The 26,177-nt window shown below is 47.7% G+C and overlaps 2 protein-coding genes across 7 annotated transcripts in view; both read right to left on the bottom strand.

Annotated features, from left to right (window-relative positions):
* Nucleotides 1–726: 726 nt before the first annotated feature.
* SPEGNB (SPEG neighbor) lies at nucleotides 727–13,213 on the bottom strand. Of its 2 annotated transcripts, none has more exons than XM_033160045.1 (5): nucleotides 13,160–13,213; nucleotides 7,474–7,607; nucleotides 3,952–4,259; nucleotides 2,832–2,973; nucleotides 727–1,339 (listed from the first exon to the last, which is right to left on the bottom strand). In XM_033160045.1, exons 2-5 carry the CDS (start codon nucleotides 7,605–7,607, stop codon nucleotides 1,201–1,203), a joined length of 723 nt encoding a protein of 240 aa, XP_033015936.1. In that variant the 5' UTR covers nucleotides 13,160–13,213; the 3' UTR covers nucleotides 727–1,200. The 2 variants fall into 2 exon arrangements, with proteins under 2 accessions (XP_033015936.1, XP_033015927.1); XM_033160036.1 differs by lacking the exon at nucleotides 13,160–13,213 and adding an exon at nucleotides 8,288–8,399.
* Nucleotides 13,214–16,694: 3,481 nt separating this feature from the next.
* Nucleotides 16,695–26,177, bottom strand: part of SPEG (striated muscle enriched protein kinase) — a 122,043-nt gene continuing 112,560 nt past the window's right edge. For all 5 annotated transcript variants that reach the window (XM_033160073.1, XM_033160062.1, XM_033160103.1 and 2 more), the window contains 7 exons: nucleotides 25,695–25,859; nucleotides 24,432–25,203; nucleotides 22,339–22,578; nucleotides 19,405–19,628; nucleotides 18,062–18,137; nucleotides 17,607–17,756; nucleotides 16,695–17,277 (listed from right to left, as the gene is read on the bottom strand). In XM_033160073.1, coding sequence (XP_033015964.1) covers nucleotides 17,073–17,277; nucleotides 17,607–17,756; nucleotides 18,062–18,137; nucleotides 19,405–19,628; nucleotides 22,339–22,578; nucleotides 24,432–25,203; nucleotides 25,695–25,859 — 1,832 coding nt within the window. In that variant the 3' untranslated portion in view covers nucleotides 16,695–17,072. The remainder of the gene's footprint in view (nucleotides 17,278–17,606; nucleotides 17,757–18,061; nucleotides 18,138–19,404; nucleotides 19,629–22,338; nucleotides 22,579–24,431; nucleotides 25,204–25,694; nucleotides 25,860–26,177) is intronic.

Raw genomic sequence — 26,177 nt, forward strand, 5'->3', positions numbered from 1 at the left:
ACCAAACTGTGTTCAGTGCAGCCAGGTACCCAGAATAAAGACGCCTGAGCTAATGTTCTCTGCAAGGAGAGGTTGGAAAGATTGCTGGATGCCATCCGAGTACCATCTTGATACAAATATGGAACAGGAGCACAAATAGTCTTTTGTACCTGAAGCTGGGTGATTAAATGGTCCTGGAAGAGAGGAAGGACTTTGTTGGATATGATTATTATTTCTTTTTTTAGCAGGGCCCATTGGGGGACCAGCTTGCAGCAGTCCTAGGAATCATCCACACTTCCATTTGTGCTATGCTTTTAAGCCTGTGATTTCTAGGCCTGTATCAGAGCAGGGGGTTTTTGGTCTGGCCGCTTTCTATGTGAAAACACCCTGTTTACCACCGAACTGGAGCCAAATGCTTGGATTGCTGTTTTTTCCTATTTAGCAGTAAACTGGGTTTTCCTGGGGAAAGCGGTAAGACCAAAAAAACAAAAACAAAACACCACCATTCAGACCCAGACCTAGAAATTACGAACCGGTGCCTAGATAACGTGGCACAGACGTAAGTTTGGATGAGCCCCTATTCTCTGAACCAACAGAACCTTCTTGTTGACATAGGTTTTAGAACAGACTGCTAATATCTGAGGAAAAAAGCTAGAAACTCTTCCCGCACCCCACCTTTGCAACACACAAATGAGATTCCCAGGATTTTAATTTTCCTGCTGAGAAATTGCATGTAGCACACACAAGTCCTCTGTACAATCAACTGGTTTTATTTAGTTCATATAGCAAGAAAACAGGTCAGGAACAATCTGGAGGCTTCTGGGATGGTTCACAACCTCTGAAGTGCTGGGGGAAGGGGGTGCTGCCGATGGGAGGACTGCACAGCCCGTTCTGCGTCCCTGGAGTGAAGGCATTTCAGCGATGGCTGCACAAAGCGATCAGCCTGCAAGGAGATGGGACCCACCTACCCTGGGGCACAGTGGGGAACTATTGCCAGGAAAGGTATGGCAGAATGACATTGGTGAGAGCCAAAGGGGGAATTAGAGGACTCCCTGTTGCATCTTAGGGGGGACAGAACAGGATATCCCTACAGCACCATTGCAGGGCTTAATTTGCTTTCCCCAGCATTCTCTCCAGGACAATGGCCCTGGACCATACTTTGCAATGACAGAGAGTTTCTTTTTTGGGGGAACTGTACAGGAGGCAGGGGGAGGCAGGAGCTCAGATCACATCAAGGCGTGCAAAAGACTCGTCCATGCCATGGCTGTTCTCCACAAAGACCTCGTACTTCCCAGCATCCGCCGGCGACACCTTTTTGATGGTGAGAGTTGTCGAGTCACTGCCGATGTTATAATATACGCTGCAGGGAAGGGAAAGGTGGAAATCTCAAGTCAGGGCCCTGGAGACAGCTGGTGTTGGGACAAAAGGCAGAAGCTGCTAAACTGACCCATGAACCACTGGCGGTCCATCAATTCCATTTGAGTGAGGCTGACCAACAGGGTTGCAGAACCAGCAAAATTATGAGCTTGCACTTGATTGATTGATTGATTTATATTTTTGACGGTGGAGGTCAAGGCTGTTTTAACTTGGGCTGGACTTACCGTATATAAAAAAGACTTTGGCCCAGGGCCCATGATTTTCATATTATGCCATTAGAACAGGGGTCGGTAACCTAAGGCCCATGGGCCACAAGCGGCCCATGGGGGTCGTTTAATCGGCCCACAAGCCATCCCCTGAACGAAGCCGCCTGCTTGGCAGGTACGCAGCACGGCGCGGGGACTCGCTTCCGCGGCGCCGGAAATCACGTCTGTGCAGACGCAGACGCCGGAAATCATAGGCACGCACACGATCCGGCCCACAGAGGGATCTCCGCTGGAGTGAATCGGCCCAGACGAGGTAAACCTTGCCAACCCCTGCACTAGAACAGTCTACTTATTCCATCTCCCATAACAAAATACTCATTAAAAGCACCTTTCTTGATGGCCTGACCTAAAGTCTGGTTTTAAAATGCAGTGCTGGCTTTGAGAATGGTACTGATGCTGCGGGGGAGGGGGGGGAGTTTGCTGAGGGGCTGCAAAACTGAATAATTTCAGAATAACTGCAATTGCGGGGGCTGATCATTCTCTCACTTCTTCCCCATTAACCACAAGGCAAGGAAGCCCTGATCTTGATGCTTTTAGCTCTGCTGGGTCAGTTCCTTCCTGGTCCAATACAAATGAGAACACAGGATTCAACAGGATTCAGAGAGCCAGTGTGGTGTAGTGGTTAAGAGCGGTAGACTCGTAATCTGGGGAACTGGGTTCGCGTCTCTGCTCCTCCACACGCAGCTGCTGGGTGACCTTGGGCTAGTCACACTTCTTGGAAGTCTCTCAGCCCCACTCACCTCACAGAGTGTTTGTTGTGGGGGAGGAAGGGAAAGGAGAATGTTAACCGCTTTGAGACTCCTTCGGGTAGTGATAAAGCGGGATATCAAATCCAAACTCTTCTTCTTCTACTACTACTTGTGTTAACTGAAGAAATCACACTTATCCTGACCACCAATGGAAGCTCAACACATGTGTCCTTTGATTCCTCTAGCAAAAGCTGCTACACATTAAGGTCCTCTGTAATAACCACAAGAACTACATGCTTCTTTCTTTCTTTCTTTCTTTCAAAAAGGAAAGCTTACATTATCGGGTTCCCCATGCAAGAATTCAAGCCCTGTTGATTTGAACATGGAACTAGTAGTGGTGCTTATGGGATTAGGAAAGAAAGGGGTGGGGGACCTGGTTCTTGGGCTCCCCTTGCTGCCCACCTGCCCAAGCAGTGTTGGTGCTATGAAGCTTATTACACCAGTGGTGAATTTCACTCACCGTTCATCCTCTTCAATATCCTCGCCATCCTTGGCCCAGCCGACATCAGGTGCAGGCTCCCCACTGATGTGGGCTGTCAGGTTGACTGTGCTGCCTTTCTTGGCTTTTGTGCTTTCTGGGCCCTTCTGAATCTTGGCAGGCACTGCAGAGGGAGAGAGCAGATGAGATCAGAGCAAGGGCCCTTGCTTGGCCATCTTTTGCCAAGGGGATGGGCGGCGGAATCCTCTGCTAGGGCAGGAGGACCTAATGCTGGGGATGTGAGTTTTGTTGTGGTGCTGTGTCCTGTTCCAGGTGTACAAAAATTTCTATCAGATGGCCACGGATTATCTTCTAGTTATTTACTTGGCAAACCCTGTTGCACCATAGGTATACTTTGGCAAACAAGGTAAATAAATAAATTCCTACAAAGGAGCTCTCCAGGTACCAGGTTTGCTGTAGAACAGAAGTTGAGAGTCAGAACAATTTCTTGTTATGCGGGTTTTTGTATACTGTGCAGGGATGCAGTTTCCCCAGCTGCTGTGTAGGGGCTTAGGGAGTGGGGGGGGGAGCAGTACACGTTCGTATGCAGGGATTAGATTCATTGAATAATCACACACAAGAAGCACCCCCTATTTCTGACTAATGCATCTCCTTCCAACCCATGGCTAGAGGCGGTAGGTGTTGTGAAAGGGGATTGCTCTCTTGGGCCCCAGTCTCAGGGATTAGTCTCCTTTCCTGATGACTGACCAAACTATCCTGAGTTGCCATCAGAGGGTTTCCCCTGCCTTTCTTCTCATCCTTCAGGTCTGGCATCATAGCTAGGTAGGGCCACAGTGACATCTAGAAGGGAGGAAGAAGGCTACGTCTTGGCAGAGGCATGGCTAAAGTTAGAAGGGGCTTGGCTTTCTCTACGCAAGACACAAGGCTATTAATAGAAATGGGCAGGGAATTGAGGGGGCGGGCGATGACTTGAAGGAGCAGAGCAGAGAGTGCTATTACCTTCCCCTCCTGAGATGTGCCAAATTGAGATCTCCCCATAATGAGGAACTTTGCAAGAATGGCTTGGCTTCCCAGGGGATGTGCGTGGCTAAGTTTAGAAGGGGTGTGTGGCTATGTAAGGAAGGGAGGCAGGCTGCATTACCTTCCACGAGGAGACGTGCCGAGTCGAAGCACTCTCCGAAGGGGTTCTTCACGGAGATGGTGTACTTGCCCAGGTCAGGAAGGCCAGCATCACGGACCACCAAGGCAACTATGTCTGGGTCCTCAAAGACATAGCGGTACTTGGGCCCGTCCTTGAGTTCCGCACCATCTTTGGACCAGCGGATGAAGGGGTCAGGGAAGGCACTGATGCGACACTCCAGCTTGGCTGCGCTCCCCTCAATCAGCATCACGTCCGTGAGGTTCTTCAGCACCCGTGGGGGGCCCTTTTCCCTCATTTCCTTGCGGGACCTGGTAGTGGAGGGGGTTAAGCAGCAGGCCTTTTAGGCTCCTCTTGGAGCTCCTCTCCCCCATGAATGAGGTGGCAAAGTGCTCTGCCTCTAATGGTACCCAGGGCCAAACCAGAGAGAGATCAGAAGAACAGCAGGAAATAACAGCAGCAGCCAGCTGTGACACAACTGGGCAGCCTAGAAGGAGCAGCCAACCACCGACCAGCCTGCCAACCACACAGAACCACACTTCTGCAGCTAATTAATCAACAATATAATGATAGTAAATGCTCTGTGGCTAAATGGGTAGAATCTGATTGATTGGGGGAAATGGGGCATTCCAGCAGAATTCTTACTCAATCCCTCTTCTCATCTCCACAGAATTGATAAAAACAAGTAAAATCAGTGAGGGAAACAGTCATTGGCTTACATTTTGATGCTGGAGTTACCTCCTTAAACTGAATAGCTGCTGCACCCTTTTTTATGCCAATAGTTCCAAGGCAAATGAGAGTGCTGGGCAAGAGTGGTGGGAGTTTTGGGTGCTTCCAAGGCTGTCGCCATTTTGCACACAAGAGTCAATTGTATGCCAGAAAATTCAGATTGTGCAATTGATTTAGCTCTCTGGTGCAACAAACCTGCTTCCAATAAAATAAAACCAGGTTATTATTGTTGTTGTTGTTAGGGAAGTGACAGGAAAACGTACTAGAAAGCATGGGATAACAATTCCTTGACATGGCATCATGTAACCTCCCTGCAAACAAATAAAAATGAATGCTAAATAAACAGCCAATGCCATATAAGCTTCTCACAAACTTTGTGCAACCAAATCTGAATGAATCCTCAATGAAGAGGTTGCTAGTAGTTCAGAAACTGGATTGAATGGAGAGCTGAGGTGTGAACCTGATTTTCTTGCACAAAGATCACCTGGTGGTTAGACCATGGCTGTGTACACATTACCATTTACTCTGGCTCCAGTGCGCTCCCACTGCTGGTGTTTGAAGCCCTCAGCACATGACGTTAGCCACAATCCATGTCTATCCTATAGTTTCTGGAGAAATTCTGCTGTTGGATGCATTTCCCCTCAAACAATTTTCCATCCGATTTGCAAGCATAAGCCAAGGTTAAGATGAGGTACCAACATGCGAGACGCCCATTGGCATGCACAGACGTCTGCTTCATTGAATTGGAGTTTGGTGGTGAAGGATGGGTGTGTTGCAGATGCAGGAAAACCAAACAGGTAATGCACATCAAGTGAAGGCATCCCTGCACACACTCTGGTATGTACAGCAATGTGCAGGAGTGGCTTGAAACGCAGCAAGGGGAAATGACTTCACTGCATTTGAAGCTGCTAATGCCTATGCCTGATCTTTATTGAGGCGATTTGTTTGTGGTGGCAGCTATATGGCAATGGGCATTCATCCTGATTTGCTTCGGAGGGGTGTGTACGTCTTCCTGTTAACAATACATTAAGCCCACACTTTACAGTGTACTTCCTAACCACAAAAGACAGTTGTTTTTAAAAGTGGATATGTTGTGCTACAGCAACATCGCACTGTCATTGTGCAAACTTATGTATGTGCCTGAATCCTTCCTGGAAGATGCTGACTGTCTTGAGGCCCCCTGAGTCAGGGCTCATCCAGACTTCCTTTGTGCTATGTTTCTAGCCACATGTATGTGCTTTAAACCTCCACGTCTAAGCCCCCACCTTTTTTTGCTGTGGTTCTTTCCCTGTGAAAACCTGCTCTTTACCACCAAATTGGAGCAAACAGCAATCCACGGAAACTCCGAATTGCTGCTGGTTCTGATTCAGCATTAACGAGCAAGTTTTCCTGGAGAAAGCAGGGGGGGGGCAAAAGCTCCACAACCACTCTCGCATATGGAGTTTTAAAATGTGGACATGTGTCTAGAAAGCACAAGGTAAGTGTAGATGAGCCCCAAGTGTGCCGCCAGGAGTGCTACATTATAAGTATTTAAGTTAAATGGGAGAGCAAGAGAGAAACTATCCCAGTGAAGCAAGGCATACGTCCACCTCCTTTCCATCTCCAAAGTTCACCTTCCCCATGAAAGTTTTGGAATCTTTATGCAGCCAAACTTCCCAATTCCAGACAACGTTTTGGGCTGTAATAAGAATGGCAGAGTCCAAAACTGCAGTTCTCACATGTGCTGGAGTTTTGTTTCCCCCCCTCATTGCTACATGCCTAAAGCAAGTCCTCTGTTGCCTTGTCTCCCAGGTCACCTGCTGCCTCCCCAAAGTCTCTGTGGCTGCTTCTCTCATCTCCTTGGTTTTTGTCCTTCTCCCTCATCCATTTCATGACTGCCGTCTCTTGCACCCTCTTCCACTGCACAACTATATTCTGGAACCACCACAGCTTCTCAAAATAATGCTCAGGTTGCCCTTTGTCTTCATGAGCACACTCTAATCCTTATTTATTTGATTTATTACCCAGTGCCCAGGGAGGAGCCACAGAAATTTAAAAACACAATATTAAAAGCAGTTTGAAACAAATTAGAGACAAGAATAGGGTGGGTTGTCAGAAACACACAGAGAGAGATAAATATTCAAAGGTCAAGGTAAAGAGGTGTATTTTCAGAATGCGATGGGAAATATAAAATGAAGGTGCTGGGCACACCTCTGCAGAGTGAGGACTCCAAAATTTAGGGATGATTTTACCACCAAACAAGGTCAGGGCTCATTAACCCTTCCACTTGTGCTGTGCCAAGTTTTACGCTTGCCTTGCTCCTTTTTGAGGGAAAAGCTGCTCTTAAGTGATATATTGGAACAAATGGCAATCTGGGGGAAACCCAGCAGCAGTGGGGGAGGGGAGGGGGAGGGGAAGCAGCAGAACAAGAGGAAGTGTGAATAGTGTATGTAGATGGGGTGGAGATGTTGTGGGTCTGAGCCCCTCTGCACAGCCATACCACAGACTACTGGAGACATAATCAGTCTTGATGTTCAGTTCTACAAGCTTTCCTGCTCTCAACATATATGCTGGATAATAATAATAATAATAATAATAATAATAATAATAATAATAATACTTGGAATTTTTTACCCATCCTTTACCATAGGGTGGGTTACAACAATATGAACATGCAAGATGAAAACCAGTTAAAACAATTTACTACCAGAAGAGCAGGTGGACCCATTCTTGGGTGTCAAAAACAGGGACAAAAGAGGTGCATTTTCAGCCCAGCCCTGATAATGGTCCCGTCCTCCCACCTGCCATCCCCCTCACCTGTGCCCACGATAGGAAGCCTGGATGCGGATGGCAGCATTCTGCACCTGAGGGTCATTTATGTCCAGGGAAAATCCTGCAGGGGGAGGGGCTGCAGCAGCTGCTGCTGGTTTCTTGGGTGCAGCTTTTGACATCTGTGGGGAGATGGAGGAGTAGCAGGTTCAATATTGGCGGGGGGGGGGAGAGGGAGAGAAACAGGCTCCTACATAGCACAGAGTCCAACCCGCTTCCTTCCTGCTTCCACCCAATGCCAGTACCACTCTAACGAGACTCACATCAACCATCTCAAGAGGACCCATGCTGCCTTGCTCCATGTATACAACTCCGAAGATGCCTCAGTGAATGTCATCTTCACTCTTCCGTGCAAACCAGTCCAGACCCACTGATGTGGGATGAGAGTAAAGTTGTGCTTTCGCCCACACTCTCATTATTATATCTCAAGTTTTAGGCACACCCTGGTGAGGCTCATAGCATCACAGAACTGTAGGGTTGGAAGAGACCATGACAGTCATCTAGTCCAACCCCCTGCGATGGGGGGCTCAAACTCATGACCTTGAGATTAAGAGTCTCGTGCTCTACCAACTGAGCCACGGAAGACGTTGCCCAGTTGGTGAGCAGCTGAGCCGTTCTGTTTTGATCCATGTCTTTCATGGAAGGCTGAGGCACCTCAGATAAGGAGAGTTAAGAGCGCAGCTCTCCCAATCCCCAAGGCATGTCCCGAGGTAGGGTGTTGTTGGAGCATGTGGTAGGGCTGGGACAGGGCATGAGTTCTAAGGGCCCCCCCTTCTCTGCCCATGAGCTTGAGCTCTCTTACCGTAGACAGCACCAATGCAGCTCCGCTGTGTTGGAAAAGGCCACAGGCCCCTCATCCCACCCAAATTTATATCTCTGCAGGGAAGAAGCCAGGTCTGCCCATGCCCACAGCTGCATTCCTGCCCTGACGTCTCCTTCTTTGGCCGGGGGGGCCCATCCCCCCTACCCAGACGGGAATCCTGGGCGCTCCCTTATATAGCCTGTTGCCAGCTACCTGTGAGAATTGGGGCTGCACTGATTGCAGCCCGGTGCTGCGTAATCACATTGACCAGTCCAGAGGGACCCAGATGGAGCAGCTGCAACCATTCCTGCCCTCTGACTGAGAGACAGAGTGGCAGGGAGAGGCTCCGCTGTCTGGGCTGTTCCCAACACACATGCTGCCTTAGGAGGACAGGAAGGGATGAGAACAGCTTGGAGTGGCAAGCAGCAGGATCTGAGGATATCCCAAGAGTTCGGAAGAGCGGGAGCTTTGCTCGGATGAGCGGATATTGTACTGTCAGGACAAGCCGCTTGAGTGGGCTGGTCACCTGGCGCTTCCACGTCCATGGATCATCCACAGTCGTCACAGTGAACCCCTTTGGTATACTCAAAGCACCCTCATCCAGGGAGCAACAAATCTATCCATTTTAATTTCCCTCAGTTCCTCATTTCCACCATCTTAAATTCAATTTGCCACGTTTTCTGTATCAGTGCGTGAATTTGCCCTCGCAAAAAATCCACTGCCATTTTAGCGCCTGATTCATTTCCAGTTCTGGCTAATATACAAACAATTTTCACTAATGTGTTTCTATATGTCAATTTCACTATAATATGCATTTTTATTTACACTGTCCCTGTGTATATGCATTTTTATACTTTCTCCTAACACGTGGCATTTTTGTACATCACTTTTGGGTGGAGAACCTCACCACAGAGTTCAGGGAAAGTTGGCTGTGTTTTGTTTTGCATGTTGTTACAGGAAATGCAAATTAAATAGGTTTGTCTTAAAATGTAAGCAGAAGCAAAATTCTCCTCCATCCCTATGATGTCAGCCAGTAGTTCACCTAATGCAGCACACCACATCTCCAGATCATATAATAAGGAGTGAAATTAAGCAGACTACACATGGATTCACACAGAAAAGTAGGAATGTCCACCAAAGGCAGTTATGTCTGTTGTTGGTGAACACACTCCCCAATATCTCCTGTGGAATTCTCCAGCAAAGCATTTTACCTCAGGCATGACTATCACTTTTGATGAAATGGACTATAGTCTATGAAAACGTATGCCATAATAAAGCTCTTAATCCTTAAAATGCCCCTACCTTTGACACACCTGCATAGTATGTAAGATATTTAGCACTTTTTAAAAGGGAAGAAAAGGGGGGGCTGTGAAAAGACAATAATGGGGGGAAGTCACCTGTTTGATTTCTGCATTTCAGGCGGTAGTTACTGGCATAGATCAGGGCCAAGGACAACTTGGAAACCCTGGCTGTGCTGAAGCAGTTATGTGACTGTACAGTACAGCAGGAGATGCCAGTGTGGTGCTCGCCAATGCACAGCTGCCCACAGAGGTCTTCCGTAGCACTGCAGGATCCTCCTCCCCACTGAAATTAGGTTAGGAAGAAGCTTTCCATTGTCTTGGTTGTGGTGTGTGTGCATGCGGTGCCCAAGACACTTTCTGGTTTTTTTGTTTTTGTTTTTTTTTAAAAAAAATATTTTCTCTTAAGTTTTACATAGTACATTTCAATTTAAACATATCATTCACCTTCTCCAGCTCGCAAATGTGTCCACCGGCCCCAGAATGGTGGCCGACTCTACTATACAGAAATCTTTATGGATTTATTCAATCCACATTCCAAGTAGGTTCATTTGACCATGAGGTCCTGAAGCAGTCATGGTCAGGAGTAGACAGAATGCTGATTAACCATATTATCCATCTTTGTTTCATTTCTGAATGGAAAGGTAGGATATGCTATTAATTTAAATTAAAAGGTGGCACTGGTTATTATTTTTTCAACCATTGAAATCATAACGTCCCCAGAAAGTGCTGCCACTTGTTTCACAGCAGCAGGGACAATGATGTCACCTCCTGGGGCTCTAATCCATACCCAGGCTCTATTTGCCAACCCTCTGCATGCCAAATAAATAAGCTTTTCCCATTCTGAGAGAAACCCACCAAATGGGCTGAGCAGAGAAAGAGGTAGGTCACACTGATTAGCATGCATGGCTGAGGGTTAAAAGGCCATTTCGATTGGGGGGGGGGGATAGAGTCCCTTTATTATACTATCTGTCTGGCTTTCTTGGTAGTGGCGCCTGCCCTGTGGAACACCCTCCCATCAGATGTCAAGGAAATAAGCAACTATCCTATTTTTAAAAGACATCTGAAGGCAACCCTGTTTGGGGAAGTTTTTAATATTTAATGCTGTATTGTTCTTAATACTCGATTGGGAGCCATCCAGAGCGGCTGAGGAAACTCAGCCAGATGGGCAGGGTATAATAATAATAATAATAATAATAATAATAATAATAATAATTATTATTATTATTATTATTATTATTATTATTATTATTATTGTTCTTGTTGTTATACTATCAAAAGGACACAAAATAGTGAGCTAGCTTTTGAGTCCACCAGAAGAACTCAACTTCAAGCTAGACGCTGAGCAAAAGTAGCTTTTTTGGGGGGGGGGAGGAAGGAGGGGAAAAGGCTGACCTGGTATTGCAACCATAATTAGTTGGCAGAGCATGAGCATCTTAATCCCACGGTCGCAGGTCTGAGCCCCACGTTGGGCAAAAGATTCCTACATTGCAGGAGGTTGGACTAGATGACCCTCGTGGTCCCTTCCAACTCTATGAGTCTGTGTCTGCTTTGGCCAGTTATTCATTTTTGTTGTATAATCTTGAAGAGATGTGGCTATGGTGGTTATCATGAAGAGCTCCTGCAGTTCAGAATTTATCACTACACCACTGAAAGTCCCAATGCTATTAAAACGTTAGTTTATTAAAATTTTAGTTTATTAAAATACTAGTTTGACGTGCAAGACAGGAAATCTGTTTCCCTTGTTGTAGATATTGATCCTCCCTGTAGCTTATTTTTAAAATGTTTAATTTCCTTGTTAACATGGGTTATATTATGTCCTGATTAGATCTGATCTTTAATTAAATCTTTTTTTTTTTAAACCCTGTTTATTTCAAGTGAGGATTCTTATAAAGGGTTCCATCATCATAGCAGGTTTTCCACATTGCGTTTTTCTGAACATTACTGCCTTGCTTTGGAGTTTAGGATTTATTTAACTTCCACTATAGAGCTGTGGGGACGCAGGTGGCGCTGTGGGTTAAACCAGTGAGCCTAGAGCTTACTGATCAGAAGGTTGGCGGTTCGAATCCCCGCGACGGGGTGAGCTCCCGTGGCTCGGTCCCAGCTCCTGCCAACCTAGCAGTTCAAAAGCACGTCAAAGTGCAAGTAGATAAATAGGTACCGCTCTGGCGGGAAGGTAAACGACGTTTCCGTGCGCTGCTCTGGTTCGCCAATAGCGGCTTAGTCATGCTGGCCACATGACCCGGAAGTTGTATGCCGGCTCCCTCGGCCAGTAATGTGAGATGAGCGCCACAACCCCAGAGTCGGACACTTTACAGTATAGAGCTGCAGCAATAGCAGATCTCCTTCTGTTGCCTGGTTTCAAGCCTGGGAGAGCTTCTTCCATACCACCTCTGTGCAGCTACTTCTGTTGATTTCAGTTGTACAATTGGCTGCCAAAGGTAGATGTGCTTTGAACCACAGCCCAGTTGTCCTGACAGCCCAGTTGTCCCAATAGGGAAAGTAGGTTGAATGTGGATTATCCAGAGCAGGAGCACAGTTGTATAAACCCAAATATTCTGCTCAGTTATTATTACGAAGCACCATCAATAAGTGGGGTACAGAGTCCAAGTCAGGGCCCCAACTGTCTATGTTCTGTGCATAACTCAAGCACTGCTAGGAGTTGTTTCTTTTTGTATTTCTTTATCAGTAAAATGATAAAATGGAGGATGAGTAACCAGGGGAAGACCATCCATTGCCAAGAGGCACGGTCAGAGTTCAAGGACACATTCCAGCCAGACAAGAAAGATGAGGTGTGTGGCCTAAGGGGAGTGGCCTGAGGAGGGGCAGATAAGGAGACCTGAAGGATTGCATTCAACCCCCAGACATGAGGTTCCCCACAGCTGGCCAATGTCGTAAAGAAAGTGATAGTCTTTAAGGTGCCACAAGACTGCAACAGACTCACATGGCCATGTCTTTGGACTGCCGATTAGCTACAATATCTGATTGATTATGCATTTTCCTTCATGTTTAACCTGATAAAGAATTTGGATTATGCTGCAGGACTTGTATTCTAGTCTCATAGCTTCTGCATAGCTTCTTTGGTACTCGCTAGTATGATGTCTGGTTTAAAAGAGAAACCTGAAGGACGTACAGTAGTAGCTCGAGCGTCCCTGGGGAGTTAGTGATGTGTCAAGTGCACTACAGTTTCCAGAATGGCATCCATCCCGGAATGTGAGAGAATGTTCTAAAAGCAGCAACCTGGGCTTGGGAGAAGTATCTCCAATTTCTAATCCTAGTACGTAGTTTGATGTTTCTCTCTCTCTTCCTCCCTCCCTCTCACTCACACACACACACAGAAAAAAGAGAGAGAGAGAGAGAGAGAGAGAGAGAGAGAGAGAGAGAGAGAGAGAGGAAGCTGCCTTATACAGAGTCAGACCACTGGTCAGTCTATGTAACTCAGGATTCTCTGTGTTGACCAGCAGCAGTTGTGGCTCTACACGGTTTCAGGCAGGAGTCTTTTCCAGCCCCACACCTCCCTGCTTCCCTAGCAGTAAAAAAATAAATAAATGCAATAATGAATTAAAGAACTTACAAATGTGCTGCCCTTTCAGCAAACTCTGAATCAGCTGCCTGAGAGGAAGTTTCATGAGTCAGTCAGTGAAAACTGAAGGTGTCAATTCCCCCCCCCCCACCCTTTGCCAGGGAGGGGACTTTATCTATCTTTTAGGACAGTGCCTATTCAGTCAGGAATCTTTCTATCCCCATCTGAGGTTTATGCTGAATTTCTAGTGGCAGTTTCAGGAAGAGTAGAAGCTGCAGACAGATGAGTCAGGGATAGGTGGGGGAAATGGTGCCCCTCATATTCTTGTTGTTGGATGTGGGAGTTGGAGGCCAATTGGTCAGGAGTGATGGGAGTTGTAGTCCAGCAATATCTGGAGAATATTTGAGGGTTTTTTATATTCTCTCTCTCTCTCTCTCTCTCTCTCTCTCTCTCTCTCTCTCTCTCTCACACACACACACACACACACACACACCACTCCTTTCTCCAAAGAAAAGGAGAAGGGGCTCTTTATCCACTCCCACTCCCTTGTGAACAGCTACAAGGGAGTGGGAGTGGACCCTTACAAAGCTGAGCACTGCTGAAGTGCTTCAGGAGAGAATTGTTAATGCTTCTCTTGCTGCCCATGCTGGGGAGGAGGGTGTTAAGGTTCAGTAGCGCTTTGCTGATGCTTCACCTCTCTTGATTGATATCCCTTCACTCCTTGTTTATTTTAAAATATGGCTTCTGGTAAGTACTAGATCAGATGCAAAGTATGTGTTTTGTGTGGTAGGCTTGAAGCTTGTCTGCTCAGCATCAGACGTTAAGACATAAATTGTAACCTGGAACAAGGCATGTCTTAGGATGTGTACAAACTCCCACAACCTTAGTGGCAGCAAGGTTGCCTTTCACTTTGAGTGAAAGATGTTGACTGGCAGTGAGACAAGATTGCCCAGGGGGTTGTAGGATGGATGTCTTTTAGGAAGATGCCTCTCATATTTAGGTTGAGGTCACCTCCTAGGATTGCTTCCCCTTCGGAGGAATTTGTTTAGTGTTTTCTGGTTGAACTCTAGTTGTTTTGTGTCTGGGGCATGTATGGAGCAAATTGTCAGTTTAGTTTTGCAATCTAGTACCCCTTTAGCAAAAATGAATCTGCCTTTTTTGTCTTTTAGCACTGTTGTGGCTTTAAAATTTAGGTCTCTACTAAATATTATGGCGATTCCACGGGCCTTTCCTGAGCTAGGTGCCACCCATTGTTGACTGAAGTGGGATTTGCTCAGGAGTTTGCTTCCTTTGGGTGGGTTGTGTATTTCCTGTGGGAAGGTAATGTGTGGTTTCATGGCGTTTACATATGAGGTGATGCATTTTCTTTTAACAGGGTTTCTCAATCCCCTCACATTTAGTGCAATTGCTTTTAAGCTAGCCATTTGGTATGTTTATTTTATAGCATGATTCCCTGCCAACCTGTCTGGGTTGGCCTGTGTCTCTCACCTTATATTGTCTATCGAACCTAGTGTGTTGTTGTGGTGACATATAGCATGGTGGGTGGGGTTATACTTAGGGATGGGCTGAAGATTGGGGAGTAGGTTATAGAAAGTAGCCTACTGTATATGTAGTTATATAGGTGTTTGGGGTTGCTTGGACCATTTGGCTCCTAGCCAGTTGGTCCTGCGTCTCAGCTGGCACGGAGGGCCTTGTTTGAGAACAGGCTGTCTTCCCTTTCGCTTGCAACAGGGGTGGGTCATTGAAATGGTGTCAAGCACCTTTGTGGCGCTTGTGTTGGGTGTAAGGTTTTTAAACAATGTTGTCAGTATTGTTAACATTATTGGTTTGTTGGGGTATTAGGATAGGGATGTATTGGCACGCTTCTTAAAGAGTGCTACGGTGCTATAACACTAATTTTAAAAATAAAAGGGGGGAAATATTTCTAGTCACCACCATTTTAACTATGTGCTCCTCCCCCCTAATTATACACTTCCAATCTTCACTTCTGGTCCAAAACAAACATGAAACACTTTCATAGCAATCATGGGCGATCACGCTTTAATGAAGAAGTGCTTAGCACTAAATAAATAACTGATTTTTATTTTATTTTTTAAGGTTCACTCAGGTTTCTTCTTCAAATGGCCACTTAGGTGAATTAGATCTTTCCTCCCCCCCCCCAGCAGCTCTGTCGCACCCACTGGTGTGGATGGATGAACATACAGAAAAGTGCAATATCCCTGATAGTGTGCAAAGTTCAACTGCAATTCCTCTTGTACCTTACAGTGGAAGAGCAATGATTTATTAGCGCTAGGAAGCCACCCCTCTGGAAGCAGTCCTGGTTTGCTTTGCTTGCTCCATGCCACAGGGAAACGAGCATCTTCACAATCAAAACACATTGGGGCATGGGGTGAAAAGATTGAGATGGGGAACCATGGCCATGGATTCACACAGCCAAGGTGGGGGGTGGGTAGGTAGGTCTGCTTCATTTGGTAGGTCTGCTTTCAACTCTGCGCCAATGGTACATTCTCTTCATTCCCTACCCATACGAAATCCAGGTTTGTCCCTCCTGGGTTGCCCCTTAGGCGCAGCTGTGAAAACTTGTAGACTCTCGGTTTCAAAATGGCCTCCGCCCTTCTCAGTGGGGTATGTCAGATCTGGTTTGCTATGGACACTACACAGGTCAAGAGCAGAGAAATAAACGGCCGCTACCCCCACCCCAAGACTTAGAACCCACCCTGTTGTCCTCTTCAACCCAGCCACCTCCGGAGGCCATGTGAGATCACATGTGTGCCTGACTGCAAAAGGAGAAGGTGCCTATGTCTGGAGGAGGTCTGCCTGTGTGCCATCGTGAGTGTTCTGCAGGTGCCAGAATGGGCTGTGGCAAAAGAGCACTGAGAGAAGGGTTCATGTAGGCAAATAGTATGAGGGGGGTGGTGTATCTGAGGTATGTCCTTGATTCAGAAAGGCGTGCAGGGAGAGAAGGCATCTATCTTCTGCACTAGTTCTGAAGCTTAAGATAGGATTGGGCTGTGTGTATCCGTGTCAGAAAAACACAAGGAAGGCAACAGCAAAGAAGAGGCATTGTGGGATGGTAGGTATGTGAACAGGGGGAAACTGGTGGGTGCCTTACGTGATTGGCTTCTTCTGGATACCCAAGCAGAGGTGAGTGGAGAGGAACCCCAGGGAAAGTACCATCAGCCCTTGACTCCAGCAGTCTTTGTTATTAGCTGCTGTCTTAAGTGTAGGGGTGCTGTGGATTTAATGTGCACCTCCCCTCCCCTCCCCTCCCCTCCCCTCCCCTCCCCTCCCAGCCCCTGCCTTGGGAACCAGAAACATTCATTATACTCCCTATGCTGCATATGTTGGCTATACAGGTGGGGGACTGGAGTTTTCCATTGCTGAAATGCCTTCTCTGCAATACTTCAGGGTCGATCCCTCATTGTCTTCTTCCCAGCTCCGCTTGGCATGTAAGAGGAAGAGATGCCCCATTGCTCAGTGGCTGCAGCCGGCATGTTTTGCACCTGCTGTTAGTCAATGGGAGCGCTTGATTGCACCTGACCTACGCAGGGTACAGACGCAGCCCTTGAGGCACAATACAGGAAGGGCCCTTTGCATCCCCACGGGGAGGAGGAGTTTATTTAGACAAGGAAACGTCAAGGCTTTCTCCCCCCACCCTTGACCTTGGCCTGGGAACAGCATGGCTTCATGGCCCACTGCACTTCATACCTCCCTGAACCCAACCCCATGGCAGCGATTCTTGTCAATCTGCCATTTTCGGCCTCCAGGGACTGTTTGACTCCCTCTCTCTGGGCCAGGCTACCTCCAGGACTGGTAGGTAGAGCGAAGAACAGCGGCCAGTGCTGACGACTCTTCTTGATCCATGAGGTATATCAACAAGTCCCACCCTGGCTGGGTGGGTGGGTGCTTGGCCCATCACGCCCCCTGCTGGAATGTTCTGTGGCTCGTCCGGCAGGGCAGGCGGCTAGGGCATGTGGCTGCTGGAGCCATGGTAGGAGCGCAGTAAGACCTTGTGCTTGGTGGCCACCTCGTTGCGCTGCCGTTGGTGTTCCACCAAGAACTCTTTCAGGCGGCTGGTGGTGAAGGTGAGGGTCTGCCGACGCAGCTTCATCAGGTAGGCGTCCTGGAGCCAAGGGTTGGCAAAGCAGTCCTTGAGAGCTGGGCGGCTCCTGCAAGGCCAAGGGATATTAGGAAGAGGCTGCATTCTGCTACTGCTGGAAAGATCTACTCTGGAAATTTCTAAACCTCAGCAGCTCATTTAGCTCTCAGGACTTTACTGAACTCCAGACTAATCCACGACTAAGCAGTACCTGCTTTTTTGACACAGGGGCTGTGGCCATAGCACCACTCCCATGGCTCAAATGCCATCAGAGAGAGAAACCTCCGTAATCTGAGTTCTGCCTTGAAGCTCCCCCAGATTCTGTTTACGAAGGCAGCTCTTCCTTGCCACCCATCCCGTGGCGTTGCCACCAAGGCCTTTCACACTTCTTTCACTCACCATGGTTGGGCAGAGAGAACCTTGCGGATGAAGAGTGCAGCACTCTGGGAGACGTTGGGGTACAACTTGAAGGCATCATAACGCCCTGCCAGGATCCTGCTCTCTACTTCCAAGGGATCCATCTCAAAGAATGGGGAGCGTCCGCTGAGCCTGACAAGCAGAATAGAAGATAAAAGTGCAGGTCACACACATGCACAATATCACTCGTCCATCAAACCAGCACTCCCAGCTGCAAGGGAGGAACAGCACCTCCACGGGGAACAGAAGTACCAATCTGAAGTTTTTATGGTGCATCAGAGATATATGTCCACAGGCAGGAGTCTAGGATAATCCTGTTCTTTAAGTGAATCTGGTCAGGTGAGTCAGAAAAGAAGGCTCTGGACATCCATTTCTAATTCCACCTCTTCTCCCCTGCTTGTCAGATTCCCACATTCACCCTCTTCAGCCATACTTACATGATGTATATGAGGACTCCCAAGCCCCAGATGTCAGCTGCCGAACCAATGGGATCCCCCTTCAGCATTTCTGGAGCTGCAAAGGAAATAGTGAAGGATCATCTCTTTCCCTGCACAGAAGCTGCACCACTTTGCCCTGGCCTTCGACAGTTAAAGGTTTTTTTGTTTTGTTTTGTGGGACCCACTTCTTCTGTTTAATCTATACTGCCCTGCTTTTATTTGGAACTCTTTTACTCAGGGGTGGATGGTGGGGTGGGGGGAAGTGTTTACCTGACCTCCCGATAGGTCAGTCACTTCTGCTTATTTGGAGAGGTGAGCTGGCTGCGAATTTGGCACCGTGAAAAACACACTGGCAGAGCCACTCTGGTGCTCCTGTTGGTGTGTTTGCACCACGGCAGTGTCCTTCCCATCCTCCTTTTCCCTCCTGGTAAACAGCAGCGGATCACATGACAGAAAGTCAGGTACCGGTAGGTGTCTCTGCCCCTCCATGCCACCTCACTGCTGGTTTTACTTTTTTTTAAGTTGTATAAACTGCCTTACTTGCTTTTATAATTGTATTATTTTTATAAGCTGTCCTGGGACCTTATGGTGAATGGTGGGCAATAAATCTTATACAAAAATAAATAAATAAATTGTCATAATGAGCCCAGAGGGGCTTCTGTTTGTTGTGCTAGAGAGACCCATTGGATTAAGCTGATTGATCCTCTGCTGCTCTGTGGTTAAAACGCAAGTGAATCATCTGTGGTCTAGCCTGTGAAGAAGAAGAAGAAGAGTTTGGATTTGATATCCCGCTTTTCACTACCCGAAGGAGTCTCAAAGCGGCTAACATTCTCCTTTCCCTTCCTCCCCCACAACAAACACTTTGTGAGGTGAACAAAACTGTAAAGTAAACAGCTCTAAGCCTGGAGCAGCAAATCACAAGAAAACCTAGCAGTAAAGTGTTTGGGGAAAGCTAGAGCATGGTTGCAGGTTTGATCCCTGTATGGGGCAGCTGCATATTCCTGCATTGCAGGGGGTTGGACCAGATGATACTTAGGGTCCCTTTCAACTCTATGATTTAAAGTTCTGTCCTCATCTCCTAGTGTGAGTCCTGCAAAAAGGTAGCCTACGAAACAAAGAACTTAACATTGTGGGGAGGGAGGAATTCCCCCATTTCTGCCATCTCCACTCTTTGGTGCTAGTCCCTTTGTCAATTCAGTAGTATGCAACTTCAACCCACTAGCAACATGCATAGCTCAGCCTATAGGTACCACATATGCTCATTCCATGGCATACTTACTCCACAAGTAGTTTGCCTTGCCCACAAAATCTCACGCACATGCCAATTCCATAAAGATACTCACCCATGTACTCCAGTGTGCCAACACGACGCCCCAGCTGGCGCAACACCAGTGGGTTGTAGGTCTGGGCACTGCCAAAGTCAATAATTTTTAATGTGTTTGTGGGGCTGACGATGATGTTATCAGGCTTCAGGTCGAGATGAATGATGCGCCGTCCATGCAGATATTCTAGTCCTTGGAGGATCTGTGTTACGTACCCCACCACATCATCCTCTGAGTAACGGAACCTGTAGAGTAAGGTATATCACCGAGAGAATAGAGCGAAGGACACAAGGACCCTTCCCTTGCACTTGTACTGGTACAATTAAACAACAATATGGTACCATTACTCCTAAATAAGCACACTGGTGACTTTATGTTATACACAGGGCAAACCCATGATTATATTTTCTATTTTTTAAAACAGCTAATACATCTATTTTTGTTTTGGTTTCATGCATTTGTTGAACTGATCTTTTCTTTAAAAACTTTTCCCTGTCTGTACAACCCCATTCAAGGCCCACCTAGAAGGTTTTTTGCTGACAGTGGTCAGAAGTTAAAATTTTAACCCCACCCCAACCTCATCCTTAAGGGATGTGGGTGGCGCTGTGGGTTAAACCAAGAGCCTAGGGCTTGCCGATCAGAAGGTCGGCGGTTCAAATCCTCGTGATGGGGTGAGCTCCCGTTGCTCGGTCCCTGCTCCTGCCAACCTAGCAGTTTGAAAGCACGTCAAAGTGCAAGTAGATAAATAGGTACCGCTCTGGTGAGAAGGTAAACGGCGTTTCCATGTGCTGCTCTGGTTCGCCAGAAGTGGCTTAGTCATGCTGGCCACATGACCTAGAAGCTGTACGCTGGCTCCCTTGGCTAATAAAGTGAGATGAGTGCCGCAACCCCAGAGTCGTCCGCAACTGGACCTAATGGTCAGGGGTCCCTTTACCTTTACCTAACCTCATCCTTTTGTGTTGCTGCGTGACTATGGGGGACATTAAATGATCAACGGCTGATCAATATGTTGTTTTCTTATTTTCATTTTTACTTTCAGTCACTTCACCACCACCCTGTTTCTGTTCTACATTACTTTGCAATTTCCTTTGTTCCTACTGCTTAGGCTTTGCACGTGTAATCAAAATAGCACTGCCCCCACACAGGAGGGAGGACAGGGTCAGGACAGGGACGCCCCAAAGGACATCCCAGTGAGGATTAAGCAGATTTAGCAGCCATGGAATTTTGACTGATGGCTGGAGGGACATCAGAGAAATGGGTGGAATGGAAAATGAAACAAAGGCACGATGGGCTGACTGAACAGAAGCACTCCACACTGCAACATGTTGCTGTAGGTTCCACTTTTTGTGACTAAATACCACCACCAGATTCCTTCTCTCATAATGCTAGAGCTCATCAACATCCGCTGAAGCTGAATGTTGGAACATTCAGAACAGACAAAACAAAGTCCTTCTTCACGCAGCACCAGCCAAGCTATGGTGCTTGCTCCCACAGGAGGCAGTGAAGGCCACCAAATTGGATGGCTTGAAAAGAGGATGAGACAAATTCATGGAGGAGGAGGAGGAGGAGGAGGAGGAGGAGGAGGAGGAGGAGGAGGAGGTGGAGGAGGAGGAGGAGGAGAGGGCTATCAGGTTGCTGGAACCACAGGAAGGTTTGAAGAATCACATGGAGTCTGAAACACAGGGGCGAAGCAGCCCCTCAACCCTTTAGGGAAATAGGCAGCAGTTACCTCTAACTGTCTTGTGTCCACTTGGCGTTTTCTGTCCTGTTTTTTATCCATTTGTTGGGTTTGGTTGTTTTACCCCCAGCCCAACTGATTGTGATCTTTCTGATTTGAATCATAGGCTAAACATTTTGCAATTCCTTCTCCCACCCACTCTGGTTCTGTATCATCAGCAAAATCTAATGTTTTATTGAAGTCATTAATCATAATATTGAACAGTGCTAGATCCAGGACAGAGACATAGACATTTTGGCTGCCAACATTTAAAAAACACCAAATGAATTAAAATTAAAATAAGAGGCTATGGAAACTTGTGCTCTATACAAACTGTTTTGTAAATTGATGGCACTGCCACCATGATCATATACTGGCAGTGCCATCAATTTACATGGTGCTTTATAGCAGGGGTGGGGAATCAGTGGCCCTCTAGATGTTTTTGGGACTACCAACTCTCCCCAACTCAGCCATTGGCTGTGCTGATGAGAGGTCTTTGCCTCAAGGAACATATACTATGCATTTCAGCCACAAGAGGAATAGGAGAGGCAAGGGTTAACATCTAATGACTGTAAACCCATCAAGTTGCACATTCACAGGATTCTGCTCATCTCATGAACATCAAAGCACAGAAAAGGTTTATATCCATTTATCTTTTACATATTCACAGAAGATTGCAGAAAACAAATTCCTCTGAATAATGTGGTCCTCAGTCGCTAACTACTCTTCATTCAAGCCAGGCCCTTCCTTGAACCATCTAGATGCATTTTACTAAAGGTGTCCTGCAGTGTCTTAAAGCATAGAATAATTTACTTGTCTCTTGCTGTTCCAGATTATAAAGCGGAAGATGACAAGAAATAGGTTCAAATGTTTGGGTGAAGTGGAGGTGTTTGGAATGAGTTCCTTTTATTTCCCTTCAGCTCTATTCTGACTCAGTGGCACAGTTTGGCCTCTTCAATTACCCTGTTGTGAATAGGCCCAGTTATCTCCTCTGCCATGGTCAACTAAAACTGATTCAGGCCCACAAACTGATTCATGCCCCCATTGCGTGTGACTAGACCAACACTTCTTCTGTGTCGTCCTGGTTTTTATGTTTGTAACTCTATGTTACTTTGCTAGTTAGCCAAACCTCTCTGTGGCCCCATGCTTGGCCCTCGCAGACACAGAGCTTCTTCTCTTAACATCCTGAAGTCTCACCCCTACTCCCCTCCTGCCTCCCAACCTACCCCCCAACAAACCTGTCAACAAAGTGGTAGAGGATCTCCTTCCCAGGGCAGTGTTCAGCTATCAGCACCAGATAGCGGGGGGTGATGTAGGCCTCGTGCAGAGTCATGATGCGATCGTGGTGTAGGCCCTTTAGGATCTCGTATTCCTGCAGGATGCTCTGCTTGCTTTCCGTTTCATAGGGCACAATCTTGGCCATGAATCGCTTGCCCGTGGCGTTCTCCTTACATTCCCGGATCACTCCAAACCGGCCCCTGCGTATATATACATGGAGCATGCTAAGTGCATGTCTGGAGGCTTGCTAGGCCTGCCTAACAAAAGCTAAGGCACAGTGTACATAGCTTCCGTTACACAGCACTGCACATGTAACCACAGAGTTCAATGGATACGACAACAGTTTTCACATAGTTAAATCACCCTGGATTGGCTGAGGCAGAGTGGGCCAAGATTGGCCTGTGGGCTGGAGGTTCCCTATCTGCTTTACAGAGTGAGTCTGTAAGACTGTGATAGTACAGTTTTGGACAGTACCACTCCAGATCACAGCTGCGAAGGTGTTACATTTTTTAATGCTCCATCTTACAAGCAAGCACATTAAGAAGAGAGTTTATAACTAAATGTTTCTGACAAGCTAGTTTAGTACATACAGTATAAGGTTTTTTAAAAGCACTGGAGGGAACATTCAAAGATATGTGTTGCCCAGGCACAGCAGTATCAAGTAGTGCAATCCAGAATTCTACCACTTTGGTCTACTACTTTAAACCGCATAATGCATAGAACAGCTCTTGAATTTGTGTGACAAGTTTAATCTCCATCAGCTTGGTTGAAATGAAACTGCTGCCATATGATTCTTGCCATTTTCATGCAATAAACATGGTTGTGTGATTGGGCCTGTGAAGATGACACTCAGAGAGTCAAGTGCATGACTGAAATGTACCACAAGGGAATGGAAGAGGGTTTAGCATTGCTTGGGCACAGAGAAGGAGGGCTTCTGGTCAGTGGCGTAGGAAGGTGGGGGCATTGAGAGAGGCATGCCCCCGGTTCCTGCCGATTGCAGCCTGGAGGGGGGGGTGACACTCGGCGCCACCCCCCCATTACTACCAAGCCGCCGCCTGGACCATTTCCATGCGGCGGCTGCTCTCACGCTACGCTGCAGCCTGACGGGGTGCCACTCGCGCCCAGCATCCAGGGCGGACTGCACAAGTGCGGAATCCCGCACAGACTGCACATGTGCCCACTTCCGCAGTGTGTCCCGGATGCCGGGCGCGAGCAACCGCCGCTCGGATGGGCTGAGGCAGCCTGTCCGTGCGGCTGTTCGTGCCCGGCAGCCTTGCGAGTTGCCCTGCGAGCAGCCACCGCACGGACGGGCTGCCGCAGCCCGTCCATTCAGCGGCTGCTTGCGCCCGGCAGCCCGGAAGGACTGCGCTCCATAGCGTGCATGCATCATGACATCACGATGCACGCACACTATGGAGCGGCACCCCGGGCGGCAAAGCGGCTCCGTACGCCACTGCTTCTGGTGTGGGGTCTAAATCTCTGAAGATACATTGGAGGCAGCGGACAGGGGCAAGGGAGGCTGCTAATGCTATGGCCACAACATGAGAGGCCTTGGTCACATCCAGGATCAGAGAAGGCTGGTTACTGCACCAAATGCTGAGAAATTCCTGGTCCAGAAATGGACTAGAGGGAGGCATCATTCTGTGCTGCTTTGCACGCTATCTAAGAGAAGGTCTCAGGTTCAGACCCTGACGTATCCAGGTGCAGGGCTGGGAACAAGGTTTTCTCTTGTGAAACTGGAGAACCAACTGCTAGATCAGTGTTTTTCAACCTTTTTTGGGCAAAGGCACACTTGTTTCATGAAAAAAATCACGAGGCACACCACCATTAGAAAATGTTAAAAAAATTAACTCTGTGCCTATATTGACTATATATAAAGTAATTCTCTTGAATTTTTCAATTTTCCCCACGGCACACCAGGCAACACCTCGCGGCACACTAGTGTGCCGCGGAACAGTGGTTGAAAAACACTGTGCTAGATAATAGTGGACCAGAATGACCACCTCCTGCACCGAGCTGTCAGCTTCCTATGTCCCTATGAAAGATCTCTTACCTTGCTTTCTCATCCAAGAAGGTGTAGGGTTTTTGAGGGACCCCTTGGCGCAACGACGACTCATCCTTGGAAGTTGAAGCGAGCCTGCCCTGAGCCCCACTTCCAGCGTCCCGGCCAGGGGTAGTGCTGCGGCTCAGGAAGCGAGTGTGGGAAGGCACCTCTTCTGGGCTGGGGGTAACTGGCTGGCTGCGTGCACCTTCCGTCGTGCTGGGCACCCTTGGTGGGATGGAGATGAAAGAGGTGGCCATGTAGGGAACAGCTTTCGGGGAGACGGTCACTGGCGAGTCTGCCGCGGGGGTTGGTAAGGCAGGAGAGATGGGCAAAAACTTGGAGACGGAAGAGCCAGGGGAGGATGCCGCAGCAGGCGAGACCCTGGTGGGCACTGAGGCACTGTGGGTGCTGAGAGAAGATGCTGTTCTGGAAGGCTTCAAGTCTGGCTCTGGAGAGGTGGACTGCGCAACAGCTGGAGGTTCGGAAGACGAGGCCTCCTTGGAGGACGGAACCAGGGCCGCAATCGGGAGCTTGGCCTTCACCGCGGCCAGAGGCTTTCCCTCAGGTTGAGTCACTTTTGGGGCAGCAGGAGCCTTCCCCCCTTGTGCCGGCACTGCCCCCTTGTGCTTCCTGGGAGGGGAGGACGGCAGGGGACCTGTATTTCTGCGCACGGGTTGGGGAGACTGGTCAGTGAGGGTCTGGGTGGATCTGGTGAAAGCGGCTTTCTCCGGGGCAGTTGTACTCTTTTTGGCAGTGAGAGCTGAGAAGGCAGCCTTGGGTTCTGGGAGAGGAGAAGGAAGCTGATTTAGGCTCAGAAGAGGAGGGCCTGCCTCTTTCCAGAAGGCAAGGGAAAATCTATAGAGGGAACCCCTCTCAGCCACCAAACAGTGGGAATCCCAACTATGGCAGAGCCAGCTCAGTAAAAGAAATATCCTCCCTACCGAGGGCAGCTGCACCTTGACACCATGAGGTGGGCTTGCAGCCAGAATTTAGGACATGCCTTGTGGAGTACATGCAAGCACAATGGCTGCATACGCACCATTCAGTTTTCGAAGCATACCATATATCTGAAACAAATCCCCCCTCAAGAATCCTGGGAACTGTAATTTGTTAAAGGTCCTGGAGATTGCACCTCAGTGAGGGATAAACAACAGCTCCCAGGATTCCTGGTAGTGGTGGAAATGTATTTTCAATGTATGGTGTGTACACAGCCACAGCAACCTATTGGTTGGTTCAGACTATCAGGACTAAGAGCACCTCCCTCGTCCTCACCTGCACCCTCAATGAAGACCTTCCCCGAGGGGTTGCTGTAGGGACCTTGTCCAGCCTTGTTAGCACAGGCAACACGAAACTTGACCATGCTCGCAACAGGGAGATCTGTCACATTGAAGTAGCAGTCAGCGATGCCTGAGCTGACCAACCTCCACTCATGCTCTCCTGGGGCGGGGGAAGGAATACAATTAAAGCTATATGCAGTAAAGACCAAACAAAACCAATGCTGAAAACCAGAAACAAAAAAATAAAACCACAGAATGCAGGGAAAATATAAAAATGAAAACGTGGTGCAAGAAAAAAAGATTTGGCATCAAACTGAAACGCAGATAAAGAGAGGGTTGATTAGACCTTAAAGGGCAAGGAGCTCCACAAAGCATGGGAAAGAATGCAAACTGTTTTGGGGCTTTGTAGTCATAACCAGGATTTTGAATTGGGAACAGTTAGCCAATGAACAATATTGGATTCATATGCTCTGATAAG

Source organism: Lacerta agilis, chromosome 1 (assembly GCF_009819535.1).
Source record: "Lacerta agilis isolate rLacAgi1 chromosome 1, rLacAgi1.pri, whole genome shotgun sequence".
NCBI lineage: Eukaryota > Metazoa > Chordata > Lepidosauria > Squamata > Lacertidae > Lacerta > Lacerta agilis.

Bases quoted from the DNA above. Each gene is read 5' to 3' on its own strand.
- SPEGNB (XM_033160045.1), bottom strand. From the start codon at position 7,607: ATGTCAAAAGCTGCACCCAAGAAACCAGCAGCAGCTGCTGCAGCCCCT. The intron at 4,260-7,473 runs GTGAGGGGGATG...CTCCACTACCAG, and splicing joins GCTTCCTATCGTGGGCACAG to GTCCCGCAAGGAAATGAGGG. The intron at 1,340-2,831 runs GTGAGTGAAATT...CCTTCCCTGCAG, and splicing joins GATATTGAAGAGGATGAACG to CGTATATTATAACATCGGCA.